General features: G+C 38.9%; 1 protein-coding gene across 1 annotated transcript in view; it reads right to left on the bottom strand.

The window, feature by feature from the left end:
- AHI1 (Abelson helper integration site 1) overlaps positions 1-12,790 on the bottom strand; it is a 202,890-nt gene that overhangs the window by 94,972 nt on the left and 95,128 nt on the right. The window contains exons 17-18 of the mRNA XM_006885009.1: positions 7,727-7,923; positions 5,234-5,260 (exon numbers count right to left, since the gene is read on the bottom strand). Of these exons, the coding sequence (XP_006885071.1) occupies positions 5,234-5,260; positions 7,727-7,923 (224 nt within the window). The remainder of the gene's footprint in view (positions 1-5,233; positions 5,261-7,726; positions 7,924-12,790) is intronic.

Raw genomic sequence — 12,790 nt, 5'->3', positions numbered from 1 at the left:
CTAAGGGACACTGAAGGAAGTAAGGACCTTCCTCCACATGGAGCTCTCTAAGGCACACTGAAGGAAGTAAGGACCTTCCTTCACATGGAGCTCTCAAAGGGATGCCGCAGGAAATAAGGACCTTCCTCCACATGGAGCTCTTTGAGGGACGTCAATGGAAGTAAAGCCCTTTCCCCCCATGGAGCTCTCTAATGGACACCAAAGGAAGTAAAGGCCTTCCTCTACATGGAGCTCTCTAATGGACGCCTAAGGAAATAAGGTCCTTCCTCCACAACCAACCAAGAGAAAGGGCCTTCCTCTAGAAACAGTACACTCTCAATTTGGACTTCTAGCCTCCTAAAATGAAAATGAATATATTTTATTTTCCTAAAATCATCCATTTGTGGTATTTTTGTAGAGCAGCACTTAATTAAGATATTGCTCCTATTTTTTTGAAATAATATTCTTTAGGTTACATCCTCTCCTGAATTCCCAGTATCTTGCTATATAGTGATATTATCTCCCTAAGGATGTCATCAAATATGACAGCTTCAAAAAAAATGTGATACCCACATCTTTAGTCGTGATGTCTTTGAACTAAAAAGTTACACGTCCACTTTCCTACTTATCAGCTATATTTATATTCAAAACTTTCATCCTAAAAAGTGCTTCCTGAATTTCAGCAGTCTTGGTTTCTTTACAAAGCACTAGCAGCAGCTACACATGCTGAAATTAAATAAAAGTAGAAGCTAGTCTTACTTCCTCTTTATTCTTCTACACACACTATTTCTACCACATACAAATAATCACCACATCTCAGTGGTTCTTCTTCCAAAATATATTTCAAATTGGCCTATTCCCTGCATTTTCACTATTATTCCAGGTTATCATTTCCTCTTTACCCGGTACCCAAGCTCATCTCAAAGAATATATGCCACATCACACCTACCAGGGCAATTTTATGAAAAAAATTCCTCCCAAAAAACCCAAAACAAGTTTTGGCTAGATTGTGGAAAAACTGGAATTCTCATACATTGTTGATGAAATTATAAAATGGTGCAGCCACTTGGGAAAACAGTTTGCCAGTTCCTTAAATGTTAAACAGAGCTATCTGAATTCCTCACCTAGGTCTAAAACTCTAACAAGAACAACTGTTGATACTAAAACTTATACAACAATGTACATCGTGGTGTTACTCTTTTTAAAAATTATCTTTTATACTGGCTTATATATAAAATTTGTATACATTATTTCACACTATCCTTCATTCACATTGTGTTTCATATGATTATTCAATTAATCATCACTGAACTATGCCCACCATCACCCCATCGTTCCAGATCTCCACCAGATATTTCTTAATAGCTAAGAAGAGGAAAGACCCAAATGCCGATCAACTGATGAATTCATTAACAGATATGAAGTCTTGCGTGGATGGGTTGTTGTTGCTGTGTGCCAAGGACTCAGAAGCAATCCACAGCTGACCCTCCAGCAGGTTTTGAGAGGCAGTTTAATCACATGGGAAGATACTGCCCATCCTTCTCCAGTGGAACAGCTGCTGGATTCAAACCATGTGCCTTTAGGATTGCAGTGCAGCTTCTTACTTACTAGGTCACCAGAACTCCCTGGTGAACAGGTGGGATAGAATATTTTTCTGCAATGAAAAGTAGTGCCAGTAGATACAACAAAATTTGGAAGACTTTTTAAAAAAGTAGTGGCATGCACTTTCTTAAACAATACATCTCTGGAAACTCTATGAACTTTAATAAATGACAATAGTTATAGAAAGGTTTCGGGCCTTTTGTTCATAGGGTCGCTATGAGTCGTGCTTGACTCGATGGCAATCAACAACAACAACAACATAATTCTAACAGAAAGAAGCCATTTATAAGGCATCACGTATTCTTGCCTGGTCCACAGTGTATTGTTCTAATTCAAAGGCCATACTTCTCTGGCACTTCAAACCTACCACAGGCTCTGAAGGAGAATGATGGGAAGTCTCCTCCAGTATGATTTACAGTCTATAAAACTCACTGAGGAGTCAATTCTGATCAGACAGCAATGAGCTATTTTTATTTTTTAGTTTATTTATATGAAATGTCCAGAATAGATAAACCTATAGAAGTAGAAAGTTTCTTTATTGGTTATCAGGAGGCTGGGTGACAAGGGCAGCAAGAATGCAGATTTATTGCCAAGCACAATGAGGACTTTTCCCTGGAGGAGGGGAATGATGCTGGTATTTGCACAATGTCACAAATGTAATTAGAACTATTGACTTTTTACATTTGAAGTGGGCAAATTTTATGGTACATAAACAAGAATTCTTTTATGTAAAAAGACAAGGAAAAGGCCCATAAAATTGTTAATCTTTCAAGATATGTATTGCATTCTGAATATACAATCACGTGCTAGGTCCTAGGATTAGTTATAAAGAAGAATGGTGCAGCTATCGACTCTCAAGGAATTTACAAATTAATAGGAGGTCTTCTATAGAAAGCCTTTCCAAATGTGTGAAAAGTATTTTAATCTCCAGATATTCAGAGAGCACAATGAAATCTGGTGTGAAGTATATGTTAAAATAAAAGGAAAAGGGTTATAAATTGTCGATTAGAGAATCAACGGGGTAGGGAGTGTCTTTACTTTTACATACTACGCATGGTTAAGAAGATTTAGCAACCTTGGAGCTACAATCATTACAGCAATCATTGCTATCAGGAACAAGTTTCCTGAACATCTGCAGCCCAAGTTAGAACATAACTTGTTCTCTTCCCACCCCACCCCCCACCCCTCATCTTCCTTCCCCTTGTCTATATTCCATATCCTGTTGGGTTGTGATAATTAGGTAAAAAAGTGATGGGTCCTGACTGATACTGGACAGTTCAGTGATGAGTTAAATCTAGAGTTTTCTGGCCTATTTCTTCCTGTAAGATTCCCCATGAGGAAATTGACAATAGACTGCTTACTTCTGTGTGCCAAATCCTTGATACATGTGAATAAGTGTCTATGAAATCTATCCTGAGACCAAAACACTGTTGTCCAAATGGAACAAGGCTTTAAAATCTGGAAGGGTGTGTGCCAGGGATGTATACCTATTCAATCTGTATGGTGAGCAAATAAGTCATGAAGCTTAACTCTGTGAAGAAAAATGTGATTATCAGGATAAGAGGAAAACTCATCAAGCAGCTGCATTATGCAGATGACACATCTTTGCTGAAAGGAAGGAGGACTTGAAATGCTTGCTGTGGAAGTCAAGAACTATAGTCTTCACTGTGGATTATAACTCAACATCAAGAAGAAAAATCCTCATCACTGGCCCATTAGGCAACACCATGACAGATGGAGAAAGGATTGCAATTGTCAAAGAGTTCACCTTGCTTGGGTCAGGGCTATAAGGGATCCCTTGGAAATACTGAAGAACGATGATGTGGATCTGAAGACTAGAGTGCACCTGATTTAGGGATTTAGGGCATGGTCTTTTCAATTACTTGCTATGCATCTGAGAACTGGACAATGAATAAGGATGATAGAATTGATGCTTTTGAGGTATAGTGTTGGAGAAGAGTACTAAATATATACCCATGGACTGTCAAAAGAACAGATGGGTCTTGGGAGAAACACAGCCAGAATGCTCCTTGGAGGCAAAGAGGTGAGGCTTGGTCTCATACTTTGGCCATGCTCCTTGGTATATCTCCTTGGAAGGAGACATGGTTAGAAAGGTACAGGGTCGGCAAAAAAGAGGAAGACCCTCAGTGAGATGGATGAACACAGTGACTGCAGCAATGGGCTCAAGTGTGTCAGAGCTGATGAGGATGGCACAGGACAGAACAGGGCTCGGAACCGTTGATCACAGAGCTGCTATGAGTCACACTGGATTCTATGGAATCTAAGAACCACCACCAAATGAACTATTTCCACTGCACTGACATTACATGAAGCAGTCTCCCTAAATACAAACACTGTTCTAGTTCATAATATCTTACCTTTCTACTTTTTGACAACTCTAATTAAGTTAATTATTATTTGTAAAATTCCACATTCCCAGAAATACAGAGTTTCTATCATATGCTAAGAATGTCTTAATTCTTAGAAGGAAAGCTATTTCCTTCATTTCATTAGCCCTAAATGCATTTCTCACAAATTACCTTTATCTCAATAAATTCTTGATGAACAAATGTCTCATTTTTCAACTAAAATTTGGGAATGAGGAGCAGTGCCATTCCAACTTTTAAAATGTGTTTTGTCTAAATTACAATTGAGTTAAAAGTCATACATAAAACAACCTTGTTTTTAAAGGAAGAAAACTTCTCTACTTGAGAGAAGTTTATTAGATGGAATAGTTCATGCCAATAATTAAGAGCTTTTTGTATTTTATACTGTCATGAATAGAGAATGAGTTTGGGGCCTTGGGCAAATCATTTAGCCTCAATAACCTCAGTTTCTAGCTTTCTAAAGTTAAGATGACAATAACATCTAATCTGCCTCTCATGACTGCTGTAGAGTTAAGGGTGAAAGATATTTGAAAATGATCAAGAGCATTATCGCCACAATATGCTTTGCCATCTGTCTGCAGCTTGCACACGTGCAACACTTCTACAATTCTCTCGGCATACTCGCACTGCAGCTGCACTGGTCTCTCTGCTACACTGTCATACACAAAAATGTCATTCTATCATCTTGTATTAGTAAGCCCGTAAAAACGTAACAACTCTACACACTGAAATCAAGTGGGAACCAAGCTGTAGCTGACTCTTCAGTGGACTTTTAGAGGGTGTAAATTGTACAGGAGGAGACTGCTCTTCTTTCCCCTGTTGGATTTGAACCACTTGCCTTTGAGCTGGCAGTGCAATCCCATACTCACTAGGCTACCTGATAAATTTCTACCTTCACTCAAGTCTCACGTCTTGGTATTGTAGTAAAGCCTGTGAGAGTCAGAATTCAATGGAACGGACTTGTTATTCCCGAGTGTCACACGGTTTCTGCCTTTAACAGGGTGCCATCTTACCACTTTTCTATCACTCCTCAATAGTGGGAAGGACTGGTATTTTCTTTCCTGACAACTTCCCCCTTTCACAGGTTCTCGTTTTCTCGGGTTCTCCTGTTTAACTGACAAATTGAACTCAGAGAAGAAAAGCACACAACAGACCCTCTTTTTAGAAAGATCTACCTAAAAACCTGTAAGACTATTCTATTCCTTTGGCACATCACAATAAAAATTGGAGTTTTATGGTCATCATGTGGTGTGAAAATGACTTACCTTTGCAGCACAAGCCCGTATCACCTCCTAAAGGAAATATAATAAAATAAACACACATCCATAATTCTATTTAAATAAGGATGAATTTTTTTCAACACATTCCAATTGTAATCTTCTAATAATCAAATTACCCTGTGGAAGACTTTTGTTTCTTTCATCACTCTGCACCATTTCCATTAAGCAGAAACAGTAGAAATTAAAGGGATTTAATGACATGTTCATTATAAATTGAAAATATTTATCAAAATAAAGGCTCTGACAAACAGACTCTGGAGAGGTCAAATATATTTCCCATAAATATCTCGTAAATATTAAAATTCTCTACTAGAAAAAGAACATGTCCAAAAGACATATATGCTGAATCAATGGCGGTGTGCAATTATCACCATCAATCATAGTAACAACACTTGTAAGTCTAATGCTCATATTAAAAATTAACTTCAGAAGAAATTCAATAATAAACATTACTAAACCCTAAAGTATGTCACCAGACCTAAAGGAGTTATACAAAAGAAACTTTTGCTTCATGAGATAAGGCCTAGAAAAGGTCATTTGCAGAAGAGAAACTACTAAAATTTAACATGTAAAGGATGATCTGAAAATTTCTTGCTAAGGAGACACTAAAAATATTCAGGTACAATCAGAATTAACCAGTATAAGCAGTCACCGGTCTATCACAGAATTAAGATGATAGAAAAAAAAAAAAAAGAAAGGTTTTTAATTTTCCAGAAATTTCTAAGTCACTGTGTCTAAAGGATGTCAGTAATTCAATCACTTTCTAGGGCATCATACTCTTTGTGGACACAGGAGTCCAAACACCTGGCACGGCTCTCAGCTCAGCACTTACTAGTTGTACTAACTTACTGGTTCATGAGCTGTATGATCTTGAAGATGATGATTGACCACAGTGAATCTCAACTTCCTCTTTTATTAATTAGGGATAATAATAGCCCCTATGTGACGGGAAGGTTTTAAGGATCAAATGCAATGAAATGCAAATCCAAGAACCAAATATATATTTTATAGTACATTAGTCATCATGAATCAATAAAAAGTACCATCTCCTAGAACAGAGAAAATTAATCAACTTAGAACAGAGAAAATTAATCAACCTCTTTTCAAAATGTGCAATAAAAATGTTTCAAACCCATGTCAAGGCAATATCTATCTCTTATATGAATTATCTTTTCTCTCAATATTAATAACAATATCTAACAATTATGGTTTAGCCCATCAGGCATTCTGTTAAAAGCTTTACTTTCAGGATCTCACTAAATCCTAAGACTCCTCTAATATATGAAATATCATCATCCTCATTTTATAGATGGGTAACTGCTGGTGTCATGTGCTATCTAATCGGCTCCGACTCATAGCAATCCTGCACCCAATAAAACGAAACCTTGTCTGACTGGGCTGCGTCCTCACAACCTCCTCTAGCTGAAGGCCATTGCTGTCGCTGCGTCAGTCCGTTTCACTGAAGGTCTTAAAGAACTTATCAAAAATCATAAGCTGGCACAGACTGGAAACTACTCCTACACCTAGGAAATCTGACCCTAGAATAACACTCTTCACTATAGTTTTCACTTATTTCTCTTTCTTCAGAATAAAACTTCTAATATAAGTAGTCTAATCTATATAGGGAGACCTAGCAGTAAGAATCTGTGCTGCAATCCTTAAGGCTTGTGGTTCAAATCCACCAGCAGCTCTGTGGGAGAAGGCTGGTCAATCTCCTCCCAGGTGATTAATGGCCTCGGAAAACCTGATGTCTGGAAGGTCAGTTATGAGTCGGTTCCAATTCAAAGCCATACAACAACCCAACAGTCTACCTAGAGCCCTGAGAGATCCAGTGGAAAGGACTTAGCAGGCAGTTCGAATCCACCAACTGCAGTGAAGGAGAGAGATGAGAAATCTCCTCCTACACAACATATAGTCTCCTGGGCTCAGCAGTGATTGGGCAGCAACTCAACAGCAATGAATGAGTAGTCTACCGTATTGATTTGATATTTTACAGGACAAATTTTCTACTTTAAGAGTTGCAATGTGAAATTTAATTCAAGCTTGTCTTTCTTAAGATACTTTCTGCATTAGCCAAATATATTTATAAAAAATTCAGTTTTCATTTCTACCTTAACAGAGGACTATTTTTTTCTAAATGACTGAAACCAAAGCTAATTATTCTATTTCTTAAAGCAAAAACTTTTTCAGGAATACCTTGCCTGATTTACCTCCTTGCTTTAAAGAACATATATTTTTAGTTCAGCCTCTCCCTTGGGGGAGATGAGATTTAGTGTCTCCTTAGGCATCAACTGCCCAAAAAACTGTGATTTACAGCTTCTTAAAACTTGCTAGAGGGTCAGTTATGAGTTGGTTTTGACTTGACAGCACTGAGAATGAGTGAGTAATCAAATTAACAGTCAGTGCTATGTCAATGTAAAATAGGAGAAAAATCCTTTTTAGATGTCCAACTTCTCAACAATATTAAAATAGACATACTGTGACAGAATCAAGCCTCTGTTTCACTTGCTGCATCTTCAGTGATGAGTTTTCAGTGTGGACAAATTCATCAATCTGGAAGGAGCCTTGATGGGGAAGCTTAGGACAGGTACATAATGCATCTTGACTTTGGTGTATCCCAGGTAATGGGAATGTTCCATTGTAGCGTTTAAACATTTCAGCCTCTTGCTGGGCAACTAGAAATATAAATCCATGAACAGTTAAAAACAATTTATTCGAACTTTGTAAATAAACCAGTATAAAAAATATGACTAAGGAAGTATAATCAGATCATTAAATCATGAAATGATAGCCTTCTACAAATGATTAGAAAAAGCTAGCAATCTACCAGTTTTGTTTTTTTTTTTCAATCTACCAGTTTTAAAATACTGAGTAGTAACAGAACAATGTGATTTGTAAAATGTAAAATTAGTAAACACTAGAAAGAAGCCTTCGTGACATAGTCTGTAACATGTTGGACAGCTATCCAAAAGGTGGGTGGTTTGACTCTACTAGCTGTTCTGAGGGAGAGAGATGGACAATGGCAGAAAGCCAGTGGAGTGTTGCTCTGAGTTGTGAGCAAGTTGACAGGAGTGAGGTTGCTTTGGTATTTTGGACGTAGACATAAAGGAAATGTAATAAAGCCTCTGCTGGTGTAGTGCATTGCATGTAGGGATGCTCAGCAAAAGGGCAGCAGTTTGAACTGCCAATGGCATCTTGGGAGAAAAATGAGGCACTGTGCTCCTGGAAAGACTGGAAGACTTAGAAACCTGATGAGGGAATCATTTGTTATTGTGGTGTACTGTGGCTTCGGACCTGACCCTTAGCTAACCCTCCGACGGGTTTTCAGAGGCTGTTATTAATTGCATGAGAGAAGACTGCCCATCTTTCTCCCGCAGAGCAGCTGCTGGCCTTGAACTGAGTGCCTCTGGGATTGCAGTACAGCTTCAATTAAATAGTAGTTAATTTCATATAGGATTTTTTAAAAAATGTAAGTTCACAGTTTAAGTTCACTTTAGGCAGCACTGTGACAGGACATAAAGCCCACAGCTCTTCCATGCTCACGAACACAAACTAGGAGAAAGGACTAACTTTAAGTGTAAGCTGTCAGGTGTCACCGCGTCAATTCCAACTCACTGCAACTTGGTGTGACAAAAAAGGAATTTCTCTAAAAAGCTTTAATTTTTCTGGTAGCAGATCTTTCTCCTGCGTAGCTGTTGGGTGAGTCTGGACTGCCAACATTTTACTTAGCAGTCAAACACTTAACCATCTGTGCTACCAGGGATCCTTGTATAAACGCATAACAGAATCAAAAGACTAATATAATAAAATTAATGGCACTGCTACAACCATTAACAGTTTTCATTATAAACTTAATTCCCTAAAATAGGTTTCTCATTTCTCTCTCTCCTTCAATTCCTTCTGATCTCTGTCAATCTGTCACACGTGGTGGCTCGTGTGTTGCTGTGATCCTGGAAAGCACACTGACAGCATTTCAAACATGAACAGGGTCAGCCATGATGGAGAGGCTTCAGCAGAACTTTCGGACTAACACAGACCTGGGACAGGACCAATCCCACACTTCTGAAATAACGAACCCTGGTAAACCCTATGAGTAACAGCTGGACAACGTTTGATGCAGGTTTGGGAGATGAGCCCTCAGGTTGTCAGGCTCTCAAAATATGACTGAGGAAGAGGTGTTTCCATGACTGAGGAAGACCAGTCTACTCCTGAGGAAGACCCGTCTGCTCAAAGAAGAGTCTAGTTTAAGGACATGACAGAGTAAAACTTTCAGTCACTGACATCCTTCACGACATCAATGACATTCACATCCTTGCTGATGTGCCAGGACTGAAGTGATAAAACATCCAGTATTAATTAGAATGTATCAAATATGAATCTAAGACAATGGGAATTTGTAAGAAGTGAAATCGAACACATAAAGGTCAATGTCCCAAGCACTGGTGAACTGAAATGTACTGGAACTGGCAATTCTTAATAAGACAGTCGTATAGTCTACTGTTAAGGAAATGACAAATTAAAGAATGATATTGCATTCATTATCAAAAATAACACCTCAAGTTCTACCCTGATGTACAATACTGCCAGTAGTAGGCTAATATCCGCACGAATTCCTAACAACAGCAACCGCTGAGTGGGTGGAGGGCCAGCAGCATCTGACTTCCACTATACTCCATAGGGGAGAAGAATCCTACCAAGAGTATCTACAGCACAAAGTTGATTCCCATAAGCACGGACCCAGGCTCTGGTATGTGCTTCTATCAAGTCCAGCACCAGCGTCTTCTCCCACAGATCTTGCTACTCTATTACAATAAGCTTGCTAATCTGTTGCAAATGGTCACATGAAATTGAGAACTAGCTAGAGGATGTCACTTTAAAGACTAAGGTGCATCTGATCTGAGTCATGGCGTTTTTGGTTGCTTCATATGGAAGTGAAAGCTGGATAAGGAAGGCCAAAATAGAACTGGTGATTCCGAAAAGTAATGCTGGTTAAGAAAACCATGGGCTGTCAAAAACCAAACAAGCCAATCTGTCTTGGAAGAAGTACAGGCAAATGCTCCTTGGGAACAGCAATGGTGATATTTTTATCTCACATAGTTTGGATATGTTATCAGGAGGCACCAGTACCTGGAGAAAGACATGAGGCTTGCCAGAGAGTCGGCAAAAAAGAGGAAGATCTTCAATGAGATGAACTCACATAGTGACTGCACCAGTGGGTGCCACATGCAACAGTGGACGCAGCACAACTGTCAAGAGGCAGGGACAGCTGGCACCTCCTTCTGCTGCACTTAGCGTCACTATGAGCTGGAACCAACTCAAGGATACCAAACAGCAAGATTAATTAAAGGAGTTAGCGAGCAAACCATGGGCATTACAAGGTGGAACAGCTGGTGGATATGGATCACGCATCTTTGAGTTGGCAGCACAAGTCCTTTCCACTAAGCCACTGTTGTTGGTGTTGTTAGGCGTTGTCCAGTCGAGGACGACTCATAGTGACCCTCTGAACAAAAGATCTGAACCCTGTTCTATCCTGCACCATCCTCACATTTCCTGACACACAAGAGCCCATTGCAGAGTCACCGTGTCAATTCACCTGGTGGAGGGTTTTCCTCTCCTTCACCGACCCTCTACCCTTTGTAGCATCATGTTCCTCTCCTAGGAATAGCTCCTCCTAGCAACATGACTGAAGTATGTGAGGCAGAGCCTCATCATTCTTGCCTCCAAAAATCCACTCTGCGTGTATCCTCTCCAAGACATATCTGTTTGTTCTCTTGGCCATCCATGGGATATTCAGTGTTCTTCTCCAACACCATAGCTCAAAGGCGTCAATTTTATTCTGTTATCCTTATTTATTACCCAGCTCTCAGATAACCACAAAGACTAAGACATTGAGTATGTAAAATGAAGTATTGCTGTTGTGTACCATCAACTAAGAACTGGCTTAGAGCAAACTTTCTGATGGGTTCTCAGAGGAGTTAACTGCAAGGGAGGAGATTATCCATCTTTTTCCAATAGAGCAGCTGGTGGATTTGAACCATATGCCTTTGGGATTACAGCACAGCTTCTTGCCACTAGGCCACCAGTGCTCCCAAAATTTGAATTATGAGTATGGAAAACTGCTCTTACTATACTATTAATTAAAAAGGAAATAGTTTATAAAACAATACAATAACTATATAATGGGTAGCCACTTTGCTTATAGTTATTAACCTTGGTTTCATTAAGCATGAGTCTGAAATAATACACACAAAAATTTTAGGGCTTTATCTTCACATTCTTGTATTAAATGCATTTGTTGGTATAGGTCCATAGAGAGCTGTGCTGTTAGCCTAAAGGTCATGCCTCTCTGGTGGTTCTAATCCACTCACTGTTGGTCCTCGGGGGGAAAAAGATTGGCAATCTCTTCTCAGGCGGTTTACAGCCACTGAAAACCCACTGAAAGGTCAGCCATCAGTCAACTGACCCAACAGTAAATTATTGACTGACTGACTGATTTGAAGAACAGGCCAAAAGCAACTGGTTGCTTCCTCCAAGCAGACCCTGATGAGGACCTGTTGCAGGGAATATATTAAAAAGAAAATACCAGAATTCACTGTTTCAGGGATAAAAATGAGACTTGAAAATTTACATTTGTCAGTATCAACTGTTTTACCAAAATGAAAGTGCATCTTTTTCTCTGTAGATTTTTTTTTTTTTACACTTAATTTTAAGTACATGTTTTGGACTTCATTTCAGAATATTGAAAACATTAATTTACTGTCAAATGTTCAAAAACTATTTATATAGTAAGGACAGAAATGTGCTCTGTGGACTGAAATTTGGAAGCCGAAATTTTTAGGGATGAAAAAGAAATCAGCGCATGAAAATTGTGCTCCATGATCTTTGCCTTACAAAGTGTCAACTATCTCATTATCCCAAATTTTGAATTTATGACAATAGTAATAAATCTACGTGACTACTTTGTCCATTAATAACATACATCTGACAGAAACCTGAAGTTATGAGAGTAACACTGGCTGTGAAGGTGAAGGTAAGGTACCAACCTGCCTCAGCTATGACTCTCAGTGGCTTGGCAATTACATAACAATGTATTTGGTAGTTGAGTAATGAAGAAACTTGGCCATTATGTAATGAAGCATTCAGTCATTCTCTACTGTGTGATGTGATGTGGTCACATTCTCTATTCCCAGCAGGATGACAACTGTTGCACAACAACCTGGTCTTTGGGATTTATATTTATAAATGAGGAGTGGGTTTGCTTTTCAATGTTGCCCTTTTAAAGTTTTGGGTTTTCCTGCTATGAACATAAATCTGGGTTTAAATATTTAATGATATTTTCTCACTTTCTGTTATGTCTCTGATATTTCTGAAGTTGACAAGTATATATATTGATGTCATGTGCTGTCAAGTCACTTGCAACTCACAGCAACCCTATATACAACAGCCATAAACTCGGCTCTATCCTGAGCCAACCTCATTGTCTCTGACACATCCGTCCCCATTACCTCAAAGAGTCAATCCATCTCATCCAGAGTCCTCTTC

Source organism: Elephantulus edwardii, unplaced genomic scaffold, assembly GCF_000299155.1.
Source record: "Elephantulus edwardii isolate Elephantulus edwardi_28Jun2011 unplaced genomic scaffold, EleEdw1.0 scaffold00039, whole genome shotgun sequence".
NCBI lineage: Eukaryota > Metazoa > Chordata > Mammalia > Macroscelidea > Macroscelididae > Elephantulus > Elephantulus edwardii.
Note: the sequence above shows the minus strand (reverse complement) of the source record. Positions and strands in the feature narration are given on the sequence as shown.